Source organism: Morus notabilis, unplaced genomic scaffold (assembly GCF_000414095.1).
Source record: "Morus notabilis unplaced genomic scaffold, ASM41409v2 Scaffold1296, whole genome shotgun sequence".
In the NCBI taxonomy this organism is placed as follows: domain Eukaryota; kingdom Viridiplantae; phylum Streptophyta; class Magnoliopsida; order Rosales; family Moraceae; genus Morus; species Morus notabilis.
Window position 1 is genome coordinate 103,575 of NW_010367016.1, and position 20,142 is coordinate 123,716.

Here is a 20,142-nt window from a genome sequence, read left to right on the forward strand (position 1 = left end):
TAAATCTACATCAGAACGAGCCGTATCCATCTGGACATATAACTATTTTTCAAGACAAAATCTTTGTGAATTATAATATTTAGCCACTTTCCATACACGCAAATGATCAGCTGCGAATCCGGATTGGATCACAGTAGTAATTGTGACGGTGGAAGACTAATTATGGGATTAGCCAAGGGGCAAGGTCATGTTACTAATAATGTCGATCGTGGATTGTACTTTCGGAGTGGTTGAGCAGCTGGGAAGGCCACATTTATGATATCATGATCATTAATTACTTCCAATTTGGCGTTCCATTTTCAAAACGAGTTGAATTTTGTGCCCATGTCATGACTAATTAGTCCCTGGTTTTGCCCTTAGAAAAAAAAAGTTATATCATGCACGTACCCCTATTGCAATGCATTCTCAACTGCATGCATTTATGTGTCCCCTTTTACGTGTACTATAAATATAATGTGGTTTTGGCCATGGCTCTCTCAACCTCATATTGAAGTTAATACACAATACTGCACTTGTTTTCTTTTTTTCTTGTTTTTTTTGTTTGTTTGTTTCGAGTGTGAAGGGGAAAGACATGGGGAGGCTGTCTTTTTCTAGAAATGCGGGGGTGTTGCTTGCTTTTATGTTGTTTGTGACGTTGGTGATTGGGGTGGCCCAATGTCGGAGGCTTGAGAAGGAAACGTTTTCTGATGGTGGGCTTGGAGGCGGGTTTGGTGGTGGCGCCGGAGGGGGTGGCGGCGTTGGTGGTGGAGCCGGCGGCGGTAGCGGTCTTGGTGGTGGCTTTGGAGGGGGTCATGGTGGCGGTGTAGGACTTGGAGGAGGTGGTGGCGCTGGGGGCGGTCTTGGAGGTGGCGGTGGTGCTGGTGGTGGTCTCGGAGGTGGCGCAGGGGGCGGTGGCGGTGTAGGAGGTGGAGTTGGTGGTGGCGGCGGTGCTGGAGGTGGAGCAGGTGGCGGTGCTGGCGGTGGCTTTGGAGGTGGAAAAGGTGGCGGTGTAGGAGGTGGAGTTGGTGGTGGCGGCGGTGCTGGTGGTGGAGCAGGTGGCGGTGCTGGCGGTGGCTTTGGAGGTGGAAAAGGTGGCGGTGTAGGAGGTGGAGTAGGTGGTGGTGGTGGAGCAGGTGGTGGTGCTGGCGGTGGGTTTGGAGGCGGTAAAGGTGGTGGAATTGGTGGCGGCGCAGGCGGCGGTGCTGGTGGTGGAGCAGGCGGCGGTGCTGGTGGTGGAGCAGGTGGCGGCTTCGGAGGCGGCAAAGGCGGAGGTTTTGGCGGAGGAGTTGGTGGTGGAGGTGGTGCTGGTGGTGGAGCAGGTGGAGGCTTTGGAGGCGGCAAAGGCGGTGGTTTTGGAGGAGGAGTTGGTGGTGGTGGTGGTGCCGGCGGCGGTGCCGGAGGAGGTTTTGGCGGCGGTGCAGGGGGAGGAAGCGGTGGCGGTGTTGGTGGAGGCTTTGGAGGCGGGAAAGGTGGCGGTGGAGGCATCGGAGGAGGAGCTGGCGGTGGTGCTGGTGGAGGGGGTGGTTTTGGTGGAGGTGCCGGTGGTGGAGGATTCTAATTCCAAAAGTTTAGCCGGCTATTATAGAAAGTAATATATATACCATATGTTATGTAATGCAGCTGAAAAAATGCAATGTCATGAATTCCCTATTTACCCTCTTGTCCATGCACTTCACTTACTAAAATAAACGATGAGCCATTTTTTCCCCTGAATTAAACGAAGATCTTTTCAATTTCTTCTTCCATGCATAAAAAAACAAAATGAAAATACTAATCAATTATCATCAGTGGTGACTATACTTTGATCCTCTCATAAGAGATGGACTTGTGTCATAATAATGAATCGTGAAGTCAACATTTACATATGAACTTATAATTGGTTAAAAAAAAAAAAAGATAATTATCAGTATTTTATAAGCTCGCGGAAACCAAATATTCTAGTCACTTTATAGTTTATGAAAATATATATTACGCTCATACTAACAATTGAATGAACACGAGTTTGGTAACTCAAATCCGCCATCCAATTTAAACTTTTCACTTAACCTAATTAAGCATATTTAAGTAAATATATCATACATATAGTGCACAAATTAGCAAACAACCGAAAACTTGGTAAATAACAACCCATAATGGAAATGCACGTCAGAACTATAAATGTTTTACGTAAAGTACAGTCCTCTGCTTTTTTGCCCTATGACTTTTTCCTTTATGAATCAAGAGCGTCTTCAAGCCAAACTGGAAGCCATTGCTTGCCATCAATGAAATCAATGGAGACGAATGGGGCAACCTCTTCCTTCGTCAGCTGCTTCGACCACGACGCACGCTTGTCGGACTTCGACCCCGGCCCGTGCGTCTTGTACTCTGCCTGGAACAAATTTCTGTTTTTCCCACAAAAATAACATGACCTTTTAGCCACTTGAACATACAATACAAACGAGGATTATGCTACTCGATTCAATTCCTACATTTTATTACGTGCGATAATGTTGAAGAGCCTATTGATGAGGCCCACCTTCTAAACACTTTACTGACAATTATATAGTACATTATTTGGATATATAAACACTATATGCAAAAGGGTATATAATTTGTTAAATATTTTGTCATGTGATTGTGCTAACGCGCTAAATTGAATAAGAAGTGTGTCTTACTCTGTGCTGCCCTCACAGCTCCAGTTGGTCCAGCCATGTGGGACAATAGTCTTGGAGAGATACGTCTTGGCAAAAACAGTCCTTGAATAGGGACCTTTGGCTCTTCCCAAGTAGACATCATCAGTTCCATAAACCTTGCCTTTGACAAAAACAAACCCACCCTCATCTGCTGAGCTCTCCCTATTATGGGCTGTGATGGACCCACTAATTGATAACCTCTTGTCTGATACCACAAATATCTCACAGCTCTGCCATCCCAAAGATTTGTAATCACAAAGTTAATAATTTGATTTGAATATGACAATCACCTATAACTAAGATCATCTTTGATGATATCAAAATCTATATTTAAATACATAAAGGTGTGAAAATGATATATTTGACATATTATTCTATGCTTATGTGCTTCAATAATAGACATAATGCTATTTTATGAAAGACAATTTTTAAGCACGACAATACTGTAATTTGTAATTATTAACCGAAAAAATCAATAGACTGACTAATAATTAAGTAACCAAATATTTAGTATATATTATACTCGTTGCAAAAATGCATACCAAGTATGGCGTTGCGGCGGAGTTGAAGAGTGATTTTTTTTTTCCTTTTAACTTGAATATCAAATTTTGGTATTATTAGTTATTAAAAAAACAAAATCAAGATTGCATCAGAGACATTCTTAGATAGAACAAGATTAGGCAAAGGAAAAAAAAAAAGAAAAAAAGAAGTGGAGTAAGTTACATGGAAGATAGATCTAGCACGACCAAAGATGAAGTCAACAGAGCCTTGGATGTAGCAATTGTCGTAGTAATGCCTTCCTTTGTAATCAAAGAGAGTGTTGTGAGTGCTGTAGAATGCACAATGGTAAAATGCAACGCCGTCCGCTGCCACAAATGCTGCCACTGACTGATTTTGAGATGTATATGCCACCCCAGTTGGCGCTTCATTCTGCACATATATACACATTGAAGATGATAATCATGAGCTTTTAGGAAATTTCCAAACGAACAATTTCAACAAAATCTTTCAATTTCTTATTTTACTATGTTCAACTTTATGTATTCCTCTATCCGTAGAGTGCATTGAATGTACATAAATGACTATAACAGAGTTTCTGTTATTCGTATTAACAGCTACTCTAGGAGGAATATTTTTATGCGGTGTTAACGATTTATTAACTATTTTTGTAGCTCCAGAATGTTTCAGTTTATGCTCCTACCTATTATCTGGATATACCAAGGAAGATGTACGGTCTAATGAGGCTACTACGAAATATTTACTCACTTTTATTTGAGGCTTCGAATTTTGAGTAATTGCGTACGTAGGTATTGATTTGTAAATAGATGATCGACTGTTCCTCGTACCACTCGTAAAGAGGTAAGTCTTATACGTGTACTATTCATGTAAGACGTACCTATTATTAGTTTGTGGTGTTTGACACCCCTGATCATGCCAAATAGTATTGCTCACCGATCACTTGTTTGTCAAATTCTCACAAATACTCAATATGACAGTTGAATTATTAATTTTCAGTCATATACGTTATTTAAACGTCATTTACCAATTATTGTATGACAAATCAATTGTCACGTGCATTTCAAATAAATCCATTGTTGCATTTTCATGCCAATTATTAGTATATTATTCTTAAACTCTCTGAAAAATAAACATAGCCAAGGCATATAAAGATTCTTGATTTCTAACCTTAATCAACCTAAATATGGTTATTTTCTATGTTTTTTTGTGGGAATTATGAAACAATTTAGAATGTTCTAGTATGAGAAAAAAAAAAAGAAAAAAAAAAGAGAAGAATGAACAAACCTTGAAGCTAACTCCAAAGGCAATGAAGTTGGGAGATTCCACCTTGAACGTTGCAGATCCCACATTGTCACTTGAGCTTTGTGACCACACAATGTAAGTCCTTCCTTTGCCATTCCCTCTCAAAAATATATATGGTTTGTTCTCTGGGATATGCACCTTCTCTCTACCACCACCAAAAAAAAAAAAATGTACTTCTTGTCATTTCTATATTAGGTTTTTTTTTAAATAATGGATTATATCATTATAAAAAAGAGAAAAAGAGAAATTATATACCTGTATATGCCTTTCCTAACATGGATGACGATCCACTGAGAATTTTCTTCATGAACAGAATCTATTGCAGCTTGGATGGATTTGAATTCCCCGTTACCATTGATATCGACCTTAATTGTCCGGTTGGTGCCGATTTTTTCGGTCAATAGAGGAGAGTCAATCACAGCTTTGGCTTCCAAGCCATGGACAATATTTGGCAAGGAGATTGAGATGGCAAAACTTATTGCCAATGACAAATGAATTGCCTTGATCAAGGAACACATGCTTTTTATTTTTATTTTTGAGGGCTAGAATCTGGGAGAAAGTTTTAAGTTTTAACGTGATTAAATTATGGTAAAGCCATTTTGATAGTTCTTAATTGAAAAGGGTCTGTCTTAGTTTTTTTTTTTCTTTTTTTTTTTGTGGTTGTTTGGAAGGTAAAATTTAGTGTTGCTGAATTGAAGGCATGAAAGTTGGTTAGGAAGATCATCTCTATTTTTGGAGGGCCTCCAACAAATCCTTGTGTGGTTTATATATGCTGGTTGATTTTTAGCTTATTTTTGTTAAGATTCAATAATGAGACCTTGAAATAAAAACATAGTTTTAGGAACCCCATTTTGCTTTTGCTATTTATGATCTTGCTATTGGTTTTTTTTTTTTTTTTATACCATTTTACTTTTTTTTTTTTTTTACCTAAATGAAAAATTTATCACAATTCATTTTGATATTAATGAAAAACTAATTAAATTGAGGCACACATATAATGTTTTTGCTGAGCGGGGACACAAGTATTTTCATTAATAAATCCGGTTAAAATTATTCAAAAATTTACATTCCGAAAATGAAACTTCAAGATCTCAAGTGGGGCCACGAACTACTTATCTTAGATAGTGGTCGATCGGTTTGCATAGAATCAATAGGTCCTCGGATCTACTCTTTGAAAACAATTTGGTTGGTTCTGCCACGGTTTTCAAATATAAACCTTTTTAATTTAGCACCTATATATATATATATATATATATATGAAGCACCTATGAAGTTTGAAAATATCAAAAAAAAAAAAAAGAAGAAGAGGAGAAAATTACTAATGTTTAATTTTACATAAAAATGTTCATCGACTTGTTGGAAATACCGTCTTAAAAGCCAAAATTGCTTTTATTAAGGGGATGTTTGGTACTTAGAGACGTTTGGTTCATGAATTAGAATCATGTGATTAAAATTATTTTTGATTTACGTGTATTTTTTGTGAGAGAAAATACTGTAACGAATTATAAACCATGATTCAAATCATGGTTTAAATCCTCCAACCAAACATCCCCAGATTCGTTTCCTTATTCGAATCATGATTTATAGTTCGTCATATGATTCTAATTCATGAAGTAAACGTCTATTCATGAGAATATAGTTGTGAAGCACTCAAACTTAAAGAGAACATGGAAATGCTGAGTTGGAAGTTTGAACGATTCTTTGTAATGGTATTTTCGATATTAATGAAGGGTACAGATAAACATGTGAAGGGTGTTATAATTCAATATTACTATTTGGGTTGTTGCAAGTCACAATCAAAATTAAAACACACTGATAACACTATTTGGGTTTTGTTTTCTTTTGGGTGCCACTTTTTATGTAAAGAAATTTCCAGGGTCAGGGAACAATGAAATCAAAATCCAGTTATAAATATGCAATTAAATGAGATCAAGCGTAAAATTTCAAATTTGAACATAAGAAGAGAATCATTCGCTTTTTAGTAACAATTTTTGAATTCGGGCACTATATTTTCATGTAAAATCTTCTGGCCTAGCTAGGGAAGAAAATCATTGCACATTATGACAACACAAAATATTTGGAGGGTAATAAATTCGTCAGCATATATATGCCATCATGTCATGCATGTAAAATCTTATGACATGTATAACTCTCTCATATATAATCATAAACATAGACATTTTGGGTTCTAATATAAAGATCAAATATTTTTTTAAATTAATAAAATTTATGAGCTGTCTAACGAGAAAAATGACAATATGCTTTACAGAACTTCATATCTTTTAGCTTGAGGTATGACAAGCCCTAGAATTATTCTTTCTGATATGCATATACGGCAAAGAATTAGCAGCCTAGCTAGATAATTCCTTATTCCTCTTACTGTAAACGATCATGATTAATAAAAGTATTAAAGACTTAGGCAAAAGTCATATCAGTTTGATAATTGTATTAAGATTGTGGAGCCAATTGCCAATGTATAATTCGAGCAGCTTTTTTCATTTGTGCTTCTGTTTTTTCAACTCCTACTAGTACTACTGCATTTAATTAGTTCTCAATAGGATAATTAAAAAACTTTGAAGACAAAATTATGGATCATCTGGGAAGTGTTGTAGTAACTGTATGGATATGTCTAAATAATATTGCTCATGTTTTCAAGTATGGGGTTGAAGGAAAAGGACTTTCTTATGATTCCTATGAGAAATCATGCCCACAACTTGAGAATATCATTAGAGCTGGCCTTCAACCAATTTTCTCCACTGATTTCACTTCACCTGCTGCTCTCTTGAGGCTCATGTTCCATGATTGCCAAGTTCAGGTCTCTCTCTCTCTCTCTCTCTCTCTCTCTCTCTCTCTCTCTCTCTCTCTCTCTCTCTCTCTCTCTCTCTCTCTCTCTCTCTCTCTCTCTCTCATAATCCTCTCTCTCTCTCTCTCTCTCTCTCTCTCTCTCTCTCTCTCTCTCTCTCTCTCATAATCTTCTGAGTTTAGGACATGATTATGCATGGCATAATATACTCAATGATATAGAGAGATTTAGTCCTAAGTGGTCGTTTTTATGTCTTCAGTATCATTTGTTTTAGTTTGTTAATTTGACTTTATTTTATTATTAATCTGTCGTTTGTCTTAATACGTATTCTATTATCGTTTTGTCTGTGTTATGAATAGCTACATTACTTATACATGTACTATAGGTCATCTCTAACCATACCAAAGAATAACTGATCAAATATTTAAGCTTATCTATTGTTCTTCGCAAATGCAGGGTTGTGATGCGTCAATCCTTGTTGATCCGAGCGATGACAATGTGTCATCGAAGATTATTAGTTTACCAATTCATCTAAAAAACTTAAGCTGTTAGGAGGTGGGCCAATAATAGTTTTATACTTTAACAAAGACAGGGTCAACAAGGAATTTTGCGATTCGAAATCAATGGTTGAAGTAGTTTGTCGTATGTATTAGAGTGATATTGGTGTTTGTAATAATGTCATGGTGACTTTGTAGTACTTTGTCTTGTAAGCTTAGGATTGAATTTATTGTAGTCTATAGATGAATTATCCACGTCCGAGTCAAATTCCAAAATCCAAATGATGACAGTTGTGTTAATATATATTAATGCGGTTTGACTATTTATATCATTTGTTTCTATACTTATTTAGACTCTGGGGCTAGAAACTAGTGATTAAGCAATGGGCATGTCCATATTCTTGGGTTTCTGCATCATGATGAATATATGAGTTTTGGTGGCCTTCTAAGTTGGGCCTAGAACTGGGCCTTAAGAAAGTTTAGGAAGAGGGCACATAGGTTTATGAGGTGGATATACAAAATTTACCATGAGTCTGTTTATTTTGATAAATACTCTTTTATTAATATAATTATTTAACTAAAAATGTTATTAATCAAGAATAAAATAATAAAAATTTTGACCCATATATTTTAAGAAGTATTTATTAAGATTACCGTTTGGTTAAACTTTGCTAACACAAGTTGGCCAAGCCCACTTCTCAGTCAAAAAAATTCAAACATCAATAGTCAAAAAAATTCAAACATCAATAGTATATTACTTTTTACTCTTCTTCTTCTTCTTCTTCTTTCTTTTCTTTTTTTTTTTTTTTTTTTTAATAAAATGAGGTAGGGATAGTTGAATTTAGGCCTCAAGTTTTATAATGTTTTTTTTTCAATTTTTTATTTTTATTTTTTTACTAAACTATTGTTTCAGTGACTTGGGAACAACTGAATATTTCTGAACAGCTAAGGAAGAAAAGCTACAAATTTATTGCTGCAGCAACAAATATAAATAATGGACCGACAGAGTTTGACTTGGCTTATATGTCCATGTTGAATCTTGGACAAGTCCTGCATGCAATCTTTTAATCTGTCCCTTTGATTTTTTGTAACAAATTTGTAATTACGGATCATTTTTATCTCACGGATATTGTATATGAACCACATAAAGGTTAAAAATGAAAAGTTGAGAATATAAAAGTTTGAACTTCTTTGAGTTGGAATGTCAGGCTTCTCAACTGAGATTTCCCAAAAATAAAAAAATAAAATTTCCTTTGATTTATATAAAAACTAAAGGAATTTTCAAAAAAAAAAAAAAACATTTAGACAAATCAAAGAATTGAATACAAAGGCTGAACAAATCTGATTATATGAATCAGACTAGGATATCTCTTAGGCCCAGCTAGCTAGAGCTGTAACTAAACTAGCTATTCACAATTCTCTTATGATGATCAAATGGCAAAATAATCAACCTTAAATATGAAAAATAAAAAAATATAAAAAAATAACTCAAGCTATTTGTCCATCTGTTTTGATCAGTCTTCTGTACTTGGCATCAACCATCCAGAAAAGCAACCAACTTTTCATTACTCTTATTCTATCAACCAGTCTCCATCCTATCAGCCTACTCTAATTTTTTCTTACACATGTCACAACAACAACAACAAGTTTTAATCCCAACTAATTAAGGTTGGTTATATAGATTTCATTTTTTTACACAATTCTGTTTGAAATTAAACTTTCCTGAAAGTCGAGATTTAGAATGTATTTCCTAACGACTTCGATCTACGTAATTCTTAGTCTACCCCTTTCTCTCCTAATATTAAGTATAAGAATGTCCTCTTAAAAATGTACATATACTCCAAAAACAAAATCACCCCATTTTTTTATATATATGTAAATTAGGATACCATAATGAATGTGAAATGCTCGCAGCTCACTTGCTACAATTGCAAGAATTGCACAAATAACCATTTTTGGATATGTAAAAGCTGAGACTACAATGTGTTACACGCATATATACACATATTGGTGATATACACATATTGGTGTATTATATATATATATATATATATCAACCTCATGATGAATCAAGTCAACCAAGTACAATAAAGATCAAGATATGGGCTGCCACAACTAGGTGCAACAAAATTCAACAGGGACAAAATCTATTTACATTTAGGCCGAGGCCAAGCAACTTGCAGTAACTACTCTGTTTAGGCACAGCTGTGAATGCCCATCTGTCTAGTTCTCATTATCCTGTTATTTTCCTGACCTGCACGCCAACAATGAGTAAATATTATTACCTCCAAGGCGGTTTTTTTAATATATATATATATATATATATATATAGAAGACGGGGTTATAAAAATAGAGTAACATTATTATATGTATGATTTTGAGAGGCAAAGCGTCCCCACACAATATATGATTTTACTTATAAAGTGGACTGCCTATATATTCCACTCATAGTGACAATTAATTGATTTGATCTCAAGACCTTATCGACGAGAACAGAAATACTTTAAAAAGTTTTTAGAAACAGTCACATCTGACTTTTTTATTACAGTAAAAAGTTCTCACATAAAATTACGTCTCAACTTAAATTAAAAACTCAAATCAATGAACTAAACGGGCCCTGTAATATCCTACCAACTAACGGTAAGACTGATTCAAACATTAAACTTGATCGAGGAGAATCATGAATAGCCTTACTATCTCATTAGATAACCAATGGTTATAAATGCAAACTTTTTATTTTTATTTTTTATGTTATCTTTCTTTTTCTTTTTCCCTAACGAGCTTGGGACTGTTTTATTGGCAAAAGTTTGCTATTTTGAGAAAAGACTAGGAAACAGTAGTGGCTGATGGTGTTTCTTCTTTTAGCGGCTGCAATAAATTCCCCACATGGTGGTTTTTGCAAATTGTTCTTTGAAAACGTTGAAACAAAAGGCTTAATTGGTTAGGGCTTTCTCTGTTATTGCAAGGCATTAATAATCTGCCCCCACTGCTCAAACAACTCACACGGATCTCCATAGTTGGCATATAATAACATACACACAAGTTTTAGCATATTTCTACATGTTTTGTTTTTCTTCAGTTTTTTATTTTTTTTATTTACTTTTCTTATTCCACAATATTGATCGTACTCTAACAGCTTAAAATTCAACTCTCTAATGGGTTTCGTGTGCTTGATTTTGCAGGGCAATTAATGTAGCCCTTTGGAGGTTTATAAAATGTGTTGTGTTTTTTGGCTTTAGTCTCCATCTTCATATGGTGAAACTGAAGAGTTTTGGAACACTTTTATTGGTCTTTTCTACTTTCTAATGTTTACTTCTGTGGGACAATATTGATGGTTGATTTTAGCTTTCCACAAAAGACACTCGACTTTGTCTATACTTTATTCGTCTCATATAGCTTTTAGCTTGCGTGTAGAATTCATCTTCTGTCATAGCTCAATATTAACTTTTATATCGCATTTTGAACTTTCTTAGAAACTTACAGAACCACCAATATTTGGTCTCCATTTTTGGTTAAGTTTCTTCTTTTCCATTACTCCTTCTGGGGTTCCATAGAAACATCAAAAAGGTGTTGAAGATTCTACATTACTAAATCATTAGGCTTGTCTTTTAACTACTTTCAATGGGTAGAGAAGAGATTTTTTTTAGATTGGCCTTCCAAGTAGTGATCTTAAGTTTTTTCGCATTGTCTGGAATCTGCTTGGGACAAAGTGTTCCTGCTAACTTTGTCTTTGGTGATTCTTTGGTTGATGCTGGTAACAACAACTACATAGTATCCCTCTCCAAGGCTAATTACGTCCCGAATGGAATCGATTTCGGAGGGCCAACGGGACGATACACAAATGGAAGAACCATAGTTGACATCATAGGCGAGTTCTTTCTCTTTTGCTAAGTTTCATATTCTTTAGAACTTCTTACAACTTTCGGCTAATATTTGACTTTGTTAAACAGGCCAAGACTTGGGTTTTGAGGACTTCACACCTCCTTATTTGGCCCCAACAACTTCTGGATCAGTTGTTTTGAAAGGTGTCAATTATGCTTCTGGTGGAGGTGGAATTCTTAATCACACTGGAAAAATATTTGTGAGACTTGTCCTGAGTTCAATTTTAGACAAATTAGTTGCTTCATTTTTTTTTTTCAAGTAATAATACTATCATTTAATGGGGTTTTTACAAGATTCTTTTGTGTGATTTATAGGGAGGTAGAATAAACTTTGATGCCCAGATAGATAATTTTGCAAACACAAGGCAAGACATAATCTCAAGCATTGGTCTCTCATCAGCTTTGGAACTGTTTAGCAAGTCTCTCTTCTCAGTAACAATGGGCTCTAATGACTTCATCAATAACTACTTGACACCAGTTCTCTCTGCTCCTGTGCAAAAGTTGGTCTCTCCAGAACAGTTTGTGGCAACCATGATCTCAAGATACCGGCTCCAACTCACCGTAAAAAACCCGCCCCGCAAACAATTCTTTAATAAAGCACAAAAGGAAAAAAAAAAATCCTTATAAGCATTTTGATTCTATTGACGATCTTAAAATTTATTTTGATATGATTTTAATATGATGTATAATACCGATAAGATGCTGGCCATCTCTAATACGGTATAAAAAAGAATCTCATCGGTATTGTGGTCATGTTATCGACTTAATCAAGCTCTATTAATTATATATATAAATATACATTTTATTACCATATGATTTTGATGTGATCTGTTAATACAGTACGATACTGATATTATGTGGTCTATGTTATCGGTTTTATATTCTGTTGTACTGCAGAGGCTTTACAACCTGGGGGCTAGGAAGGTTGTTGTGGTGAATGTGGGACCCATTGGATGTATACCATATCAGAGAGATACAAATCCTGCGGCTGGGGACAGCTGTGTGGAACTCCCAAATCAGCTAGCAAAGTCATTCAACACCCAATTGAAGAGCCTTGTTGCAGAACTCAGCACCACTCTCGAGGGATCAAAGTTTGTTTATGCAGATGTTTATAACATTGTCCAAGATATCCTTGACAGCTACACAACATACGGTGTGAATACTCGTCGATACTCGCCACATCACATCTGAATCATATTAAAATTAGAAAAATGCAAATTTAATAGAACTTGATGAAAATCCAACGGTATACTGTACATATAGTATTGATAAGAGTCTTAAACCATTTTGTGACAGGTTTTGAAAATCAAAATTCCGCATGCTGCTACAGTGCTGGGAGATTTGGAGGTTTGATTCCATGTGGGCCCCCATCAAAGGTGTGTTTGGACAGATCAAAATATGTGTTTTGGGACGCATACCATCCGTCTGATGCAGCTAATGTTATAATTGCAAAGTGTCTATTGGATGGAGACTCTTATGGCATTTCACCAGTGAACGTTCGCCAACTTTGCCAATCTTGAATCTTGATCCACTAACTCCAATCCGAAATTAAGCCATGGATTGCAAGGAGAATCATTTTTACTTTTATTTTCATTGGTTCATTTCGATTATTTCTACAGAGTTATTATTAGATTTTTATATTGACAAATATTGCAACAGAAAGGGGGAACAAAAATAATGAAAATGGAAAATTTGGATTCATTGGTTCATAATGAGCAGTGCATTATTATTTGTATTTTCTTTTCCTGTGCTATTATGTCAGGCCTCCGGTGAAGAAGGTCTACACCAGGAGGACCAAGGGTGGTCTGGTGGGAGACTCCGGCCCAATTGGAATGGAAGGTAAAGAGTTGGGGCCCAAGACAGGCCCATCTGGGGAATCGGTTCTAGCTGGGGAGAGGGAAGCTGACGTGGGAAGTTAGTTAGAGAATCCGTGGGGTATTAGTAGGCAGAGGGAAAACGGGGAAGAGGGTGTTGTATTGTCTGTCTTAGTGTGGCCGTTAGGAGGTTGTGGGATTCCTCGAAAATCCCTCCCTATCCTTCATTCTTCTGTATTTCCTTTTCTGACTGTTTCAGTGAGCTCCGACGAGCTCACCTTTGTTTCCGGCAACTCCTTCCATTAATAATAATAATTCAGTGCATTTTTCCTACTATATGTTCATTTACATTAGGCTAAGGGCGGGATCCTAACAATTTGGTATCAGAGCCGCGATCCATGGCACAGCACACTTCCACAGCGAACACGACCGAGCGAGTCTCCAGCCTGGAGGGAGGTCTCAAGTCTGTCAGAGAGACGGTTCAGATACTGGGAGCTATGGTGGACCACGTTCCTCAGTTGCAGGAGGATGTTCACGTTCTGGGAACCCAGCTAGGAGACGTACAGGGGGCCCTCCACCGCTTGGAAACACTGTTGGGATGCCACCTTGAGGCTCAGGTGCCTGCTCCGCCACGTCGAGAGATGGGACGCGACAGGGAACCACGGAGGCAGAACGCGTCGCCGGACCCAGGCCGTGCACGGCAGGAGCATCGAGGAAGACGCCTGGAGCTGCCAATCTTCCAAGGGGACGATCCCTATGGGTGGGTGTTCCGGGCGGAGCGCTATTTCACCATTAACGGGGTCGATGGGGAGGAAAGGGTGATGGCGGCGGCCGTGTGCATGGAAGGAAGAGCCCTCGGGTGGTTCCAGTGGCTGGACTCGCAGCACCCCTTCACCGACTGGCGCGATCTGAAGACGGTGATCCTCCACCGTTTCAGCCGCGCAAAGGACGGTGACCCGACGGAGCGCTTGATGGCTCTGCGGCAAGAAGGGACCGTAACGGAGTTTCGAGACCGGTTCGAGGCCCTGGCTGCGTCGATGAGAGGAATACCGGAACCGATCTTTCGGGGAGCCTTCCTCAATGGCCTGCGAGAGGACGTGCGGGCTGAGGTAAAATTACTGCGGCCCATTAACTTACAGGAGGTCATGGATTTGGCCCAACAGATTGAAGAAAGGAATGAGGCAGTCGATCGGTTGAGGAGGGGTAAACCGGCCCGGGGATGGCGAAATGAAGGCGTTGGAAAGGAAATGGGCCCAGGCGAGCGGCCCAATAGGCAGCCCAGTTATTCCGGAAGCTCCCTTCAGTCCATTCCAGGTAAGGAGTCTACACCCTCTCCACGGACTCGATTTTGGTCCACGCCACAGTCGGGGCTGGCCGAGGGAGGGACTGGGTTCAAGCGGATGACGGACAAGGAATATCAACGTCGTCGAGCCAAGGGGCTCTGCTACCGGTGCGACGAGAAGTTCAACCCCGGTCACCGGTGTAAGAACCGTTAGCTACAGGTGTTGTTGGTATCGGAGGGCGACACGGAGGAATAAGAGAACACGAAAGGGGCCGAGGAAGTGCCAGCCGAGGAATTAGGGGAAATGGCTGGACTTTCCCTCAACACGATGATGGGAATTGCATCTTCTGACACCATGAAGTTGAAGGGGAACCTCGGCGATCGCGAGGTATTGATTTTAATTGACAGCGGAGCTTCGCACAATTTCCTCTCCTCAAGGGTCATGCAAGAGATGCGGATTCCTTTGTCCACCACCGGCAGTTATGGCATACAGGTAGGGAACGGAACTTGTTTCCGGCAGCAAGGGTTATGCAAGGAGGTAAAATTGGAAATCCAGGGCTACCGGCTGAAAGGGGATTTTGTACCCTTCGACTTAGGATGTGCCGAAGTGGTTTTGGGCATTTATTGGCTACGAACGTTGGGGGAAATCAGGGCAAATTGGTGGGAATTCACCCTGAAATTCCGGGCTGCGGAGGGCTGGATTTGTTTGAAGGGGGATCCCACCCTACGATGGGAACCGGTAAGTTTCCGTGCTCTCACACGAAAATTTCAGGGTGAGGTAACGGGAGCCTTCTTGGAAATTTGTGTCCTTGAGGGCGAGGAAGGGGGGAGCAAGCCATGCTGGAACCAGCCACCGTCCAAGGGGTTTTAGCCCAATTTTCTGACGTGTTTGTGACACCCGAAGGACTACCACCGACTCGTGCTCGAGACCACCAGATTGTCCTTAAGACCGGGGCTGAGCCGCCTAACGTTAGGCCTTAACGTTACCCCCAGGTGCAAAAGAATGAGATTGAGAGATTAGTGGCAGAAATGTTGGCTTCGGGGATCATTAGGCCAAGCAACAGCCCCTTCTCCAGCCCGGTTTTATTGGTCAAAAAGAAGGATGGAAGCTGGCGTTTTTGCATCGATTATCGCGCCCTCAATCAACTCACCGTGCCAGACAAATTTCTGATTCCGGTTATAGACGAATTGTTGGACGAGCTTCATGGGGCTGCGGTGTTTTCGAAGTTGGATTTGCGAGCAGGATACCATCAAATACGAATTAGGGAATTCGATGTGGAAAAGACGGCATTCCGAACGCACGAAGGACACTATGAATTCTTAGTCATGCCGTTCGGCTTGACCAATGCCCCCGCCACGTTTCAGGCGCTTATGAACAAGGTATTTCGACCCTATTTGCGCCAATTCGTTTTAGTGTTTTTCGATGATATTTTAATCTATAGTAGAACATGGGAGGAACATGAAAAGCACCTGGCCGTAGTCCTGGGCATTCTTCGGAGGGAGCGGCTCTTTGCAAACCGAAAAAAATGTGTTTTTGGGCAGCCACAGTTGGAGTATTTGGGGCATATTATCTCGGCTTCCGGGGTGGCAACTGATCCGGCTAAGGTGGAGTCCATACTCTCTTGGCCCACGCCCAAGAACGTAAGGGGAGTAAGGGGATTCTTAGGACTGGCTGGTTATTACCGGCGTTTCGTTCAAAATTTTGGATGGTTGGCAAAACCCATGACCGATGTGCTTAAGAAGGGCGACTTCTAATGGACCCCAGAGGCGGGGGTTGCCTTCGACGCACTAAAGCGGGCCATGACCTCTCTTACCTCTCTTCCCGTTTTGGCTATACCAGATTTCTCCAAGCAATTTGTGGTAGAAACAGATGCTTCCGGGTCGGGAATTGGGGCAGTGTTAATGCAGGGGGGGAGGCCAATAGCCTTTTTCAGCAAGGCTCTCTCCGCCACTTCCAGGCTCTGGTCCGTCTACAAATAGGAACTCATGGCAGTTGTCTTGGCCGTCCAGAAGTGGCGCCATTACCTCCTCGGTGGGCACTTCGTGGTCCGCACGGACCAACAGAGCCTCCGATTCCTCATGGACTAGCGGCTGCTACATCCGGAACACCTCCGTTGGGTAATCAAGCTGTTCGGGTATGATTTTGCGTTGGAATACAAACAAGGGGCGTCAAATCGTGTGGCGGACGCACTCTCTAGACGTGGGGCTGACGCCGGGGTTGAGTTGTCAGCTATCTCCATTCCGCAGTTGGTTAATTAGGCGGATATCAGGCGGGAGCGGCGGCAAGATGGCGACTGCGCTGCCTTGTTACAGAAACTCGCTCAGGGGGAGGAGTTGGCTGCGGGGTGGTCCTTGCAGTGGGACTTGTTGTGTTTTCAGGGTAGGATAGTCCTTCCTAGGCAGTCGCCATGGATACAATGCATGTTGCACGAATTTCATGACTCGGCTCTAGGGGGTCATTCTGGGTTTCTGCGCACTTATAAGCGAGTGGCGCATAACCTATTTTGGAGGGGGATGAAGGAAGACATACGCCAATATGTTGCTCAATATCCCATTTGTCAGCATTCGAAGTATGAGGCAATGACTCCTGCGGGATTGCTCCAACCATTGCCAATTCTGGAGAGGGTGTGGGAAGACATTTCCATGGATTTCATAGGAGGGCTGCCAAGGTCGCAGGGCATCGATACAATTTTGGTGGTCGTGGACCGGTTATCAAAGTACGCCCACTTGATACCACTCTCTCACCCTTTCACGGCCAAGAAGGTCGCTGAAGTGTTTGTGCGGGAGATAGTCCGGCTGCACGGCATTCCGGCCTCCATCGTCACCGACCGGGACCCTCTCTTCATGAGTTTCTTTTGGCGGGAGCTCTTCCGCATGCAGGGGACCAAGTTGCGACGTAGTTCAGCCTACCATCCTGAGTCTGACGGTCAGACTGAGGTTGTGAACAGGTGTCTGGAGGTATATCTCCGATGTTTCGCAAGTGATCAGCCTCGCTTGTGGCTCCAATTCTTACCGTGGGCTGAATTTTGGTTCAACACCAACTATAATGCATCCACGCAGCATTGTCCCTTTCAGGTGTTGTATGGCCGCGAACCTCCGACTGTTCATCGCTTCCAGGATTCTCCCTCGGCCGTGGAAGATGTCAACCTCCAGCTGCGACAAAGGAACGACCTCCTTGATGTGCTCAAGGGTAACCTCGTGCTTGCACAACAACGCATGAAGAAGTACGCGGATGCGCACCGTCGGGAGCTTTCCTTTTTGGCAGGTGACCGTGTCCTGCTCAAACTCCGCCCTTATTGTCTCAAGTCATTAGCCCGCCAGCCCAATGAAAAGCTCGCTCCTCGATTTTATGGGCATTTTGAAGTTTTGGAGAAGATCGGAGAAGTGGCCTATCGTCTCAAGCTGCCCGAAGATGCGAGAATCCACTCAGTTTTCCACGTCTCGCAGCTGAAACCCTTCAAGGGGGATGCACCCCGGCACCAACCACTTCCCCTGCAGCTCTCGGATGAGTTAGAGTTACTAGTTGAGCCTTCTGAGGTTCTTCGCGGCAGGTGGTCGTCCGTGGGAAGGAAATAAGTTGCCGAAGTGCTAGTTCAGTGGAAGGACCTGCCGGACTGGGAGGCCACCTGGGAGCTGCTAGAGGTGTTTCAGGCCCAATTTCCTCATTTCAACCTTGGGGACAAGGTTGTCTTCGAAGGGGGGAGTATTGTCAGGCCTCCGGGGAAGAAGGTCTACACCAGGAGGACCAAGGGTGGTCTGGTGGGAGACTCCGGCCCAATTGGAACGGAAGGTAAAGAGTTGGGGCCCAAGACAGGCCCATCTGGGGAATCGGTTCTGGCTGGGGAGAGGGAAGCTGATGTGGGAAGTTAGTTAGAGAATCCGTGGGGTATTAGTAGGCAGAGGGAAAACGGGGAAGAGGGTGTTGTATTGTCTGTCTTAGTGTGGCCGTTAGGAGGTTGTGGGATTCCTCGAAAATCCCTCCCTATTCTTGATTCTTCTGTATTTCCTTTTCTGACTGTTCCAGTGAGCTCCGACGAGCTCACCTTTGTTTCCGGCAACTCCTTCCATTAATAATAATAATTCAGTGCATTTTTCCTACTATCTGTTCATTTACGTTAGGCTAAGGGCGGGATCCTAACATATTACAAGGACTGATATCATTTATATCCTGTTGAAATATTGTAAGCGACAATAAAGTCTGTTACAATGAGATGAAAAAAGCACCTTATTGATCATAAAACACATGTTTGATCATATTAACTATACTTGTATTAGATTGAAAACCATATGACGATTAACTAAATTTAATGAACATCATTTTTATTCATTTATGAAAGTTCAGAGACTTTAAAAACACACGTAAATTAAGAATGATTCTGAATTTATGAACTAAACGTCCACTTGTGATACAAGCAGAAATTCAGAGACCAAAAAAATACTAAAAGTAAAGTCAAAGGGTACGAGTGAAATTGACCATAAAATTTGCACTAGGTGTGGGAGAAGCTACCCTTCCATAAATGTGTCACGCAATCCTATGAAGAATAATTTTATTAGATGAATAAAACCATAATTCATGGGTTTGTTGCGGTGCTCATAAAATGCCATATTTATTCCATGCCCAAATTTCCGTTTGTCCTAATCCCTGAATCTGCATACAACAGCCAATTGTGAGGATTGTGCAGAGTCACAAGTTCTATGCTCCAAAAAACTCACATAAGTGGTACTACTCTATTTGATGATGCTGTGGTATCCGTCATAGCCATGTTGTAAGCACTCTTCAATTATTCTGGTCGCAAGGCATCGTTTTTAGAACAACACTAACTATATATATATCAGTATAATTTTAATGATTAATTACTCTAATACTTACTAAATAAATGGGTATCATTATTTTAAGTGTTAAGTATTAATCCGACAATTACATTAAATTGAACAGTTGATAAAAAAATTTATGACAATTAATGAAATTAAATTTATATCGTGTTATATCATTACATTTCTATATTTAATAACCAACCACCATAGTATATATAACAAATATTGTTATGATTCATCCATATAAGATGTAAAAGTAAACAATATAAAAAAAAACAACGTAATATGACAGTATTGAACATAACGTTTGACGTAACATTATAATCATTCAATGTAAACACACGTTGTCTTTTTGGTGTATATACATTAAAAGCGCGCATTTTTTTTAAACACTTTATATGTCTTTTGGTATATTTGAGAACATAGATGACTTTGTATTTTATACGTCTCTTCTAATTAGACTTGCAATTTAAATGTGACTTATCAATTGTTCTTGAATGAGTTGCAAAACTAGTGACACTTAAAATTATAAAGAAATATCTAACTTAAATAGAACGATTCCGAGAGGAAACAATGGT

At 40.1% G+C, this 20,142-nt stretch overlaps 3 protein-coding genes across 4 annotated transcripts; 2 read left to right on the forward strand and 1 right to left on the reverse strand.

Moving 5' to 3' along the window:
• The first annotated feature begins 571 nt into the window (after nt 1–571).
• LOC21410955 (glycine-rich cell wall structural protein) lies at nt 572–1,537 on the forward strand. The gene has a single exon (XM_024174466.1). The coding sequence runs from the start codon at nt 572–574 to the stop codon at nt 1,535–1,537; it is 966 nt and encodes a 321-aa protein (XP_024030234.1).
• Nucleotides 1,538–2,163: 626 nt separating this feature from the next.
• On the reverse strand, nt 2,164–5,026 carry LOC112094182 (probable pectinesterase 67). Its single transcript, XM_024174485.1, has 5 exons — nt 4,728–5,026; nt 4,455–4,617; nt 3,375–3,581; nt 2,634–2,881; nt 2,164–2,360 (listed from the first exon to the last, which is right to left on the reverse strand). The coding sequence occupies exons 1-5, from the start codon at nt 4,988–4,990 to the stop codon at nt 2,189–2,191; spliced, it is 1,053 nt and encodes a 350-aa protein (XP_024030253.1). The 5' UTR covers nt 4,991–5,026; the 3' UTR covers nt 2,164–2,188.
• A 6,303-nt stretch (nt 5,027–11,329) lies between these two features.
• Nucleotides 11,330–18,540, forward strand: LOC21392593 (GDSL esterase/lipase At4g16230). 2 transcript variants are annotated; one of them, XR_002903402.1, is made up of 6 exons: nt 11,330–11,640; nt 11,723–11,853; nt 11,969–12,214; nt 12,551–12,806; nt 12,950–13,431; nt 18,479–18,540. XR_002903402.1 is itself a non-coding variant. In XM_024174478.1 (5 exons), exons 1-5 carry the CDS (start codon nt 11,394–11,396, stop codon nt 13,171–13,173), a joined length of 1,104 nt encoding a protein of 367 aa, XP_024030246.1. In that variant the 5' UTR covers nt 11,330–11,393; the 3' UTR covers nt 13,174–13,783. The 2 variants fall into 2 exon arrangements, 1 of the variants encoding a protein (XP_024030246.1); XM_024174478.1 differs by lacking the exon at nt 18,479–18,540 and having other exon boundaries at nt 12,950–13,783.
• Nucleotides 18,541–20,142: the final 1,602 nt, after the last annotated feature.

Bases quoted from the DNA above. Each gene is read 5' to 3' on its own strand.
- LOC21410955 (XM_024174466.1), top strand. From the start codon at position 572: ATGGGGAGGCTGTCTTTTTCTAGAAATGCGGGGGTGTTGCTTGCTTTT.
- LOC112094182 (XM_024174485.1), bottom strand. From the start codon at position 4,990: ATGTGTTCCTTGATCAAGGCAATTCATTTGTCATTGGCAATAAGTTTT. The intron at 4,618-4,727 runs GTATATAATTTC...TGGTGGTGGTAG, and splicing joins GTTAGGAAAGGCATATACAG to AGAGAAGGTGCATATCCCAG. The intron at 2,361-2,633 runs GTAAGACACACT...TGGGAAAAACAG, and splicing joins AGCTGTGAGGGCAGCACAGA to AAATTTGTTCCAGGCAGAGT.
- LOC21392593 (XM_024174478.1), top strand. From the start codon at position 11,394: ATGGGTAGAGAAGAGATTTTTTTTAGATTGGCCTTCCAAGTAGTGATC. The intron at 11,641-11,722 runs GCGAGTTCTTTC...TTTGTTAAACAG, and splicing joins AACCATAGTTGACATCATAG to GCCAAGACTTGGGTTTTGAG. The intron at 11,854-11,968 runs GTGAGACTTGTC...TGTGATTTATAG, and splicing joins ATCACACTGGAAAAATATTT to GGAGGTAGAATAAACTTTGA.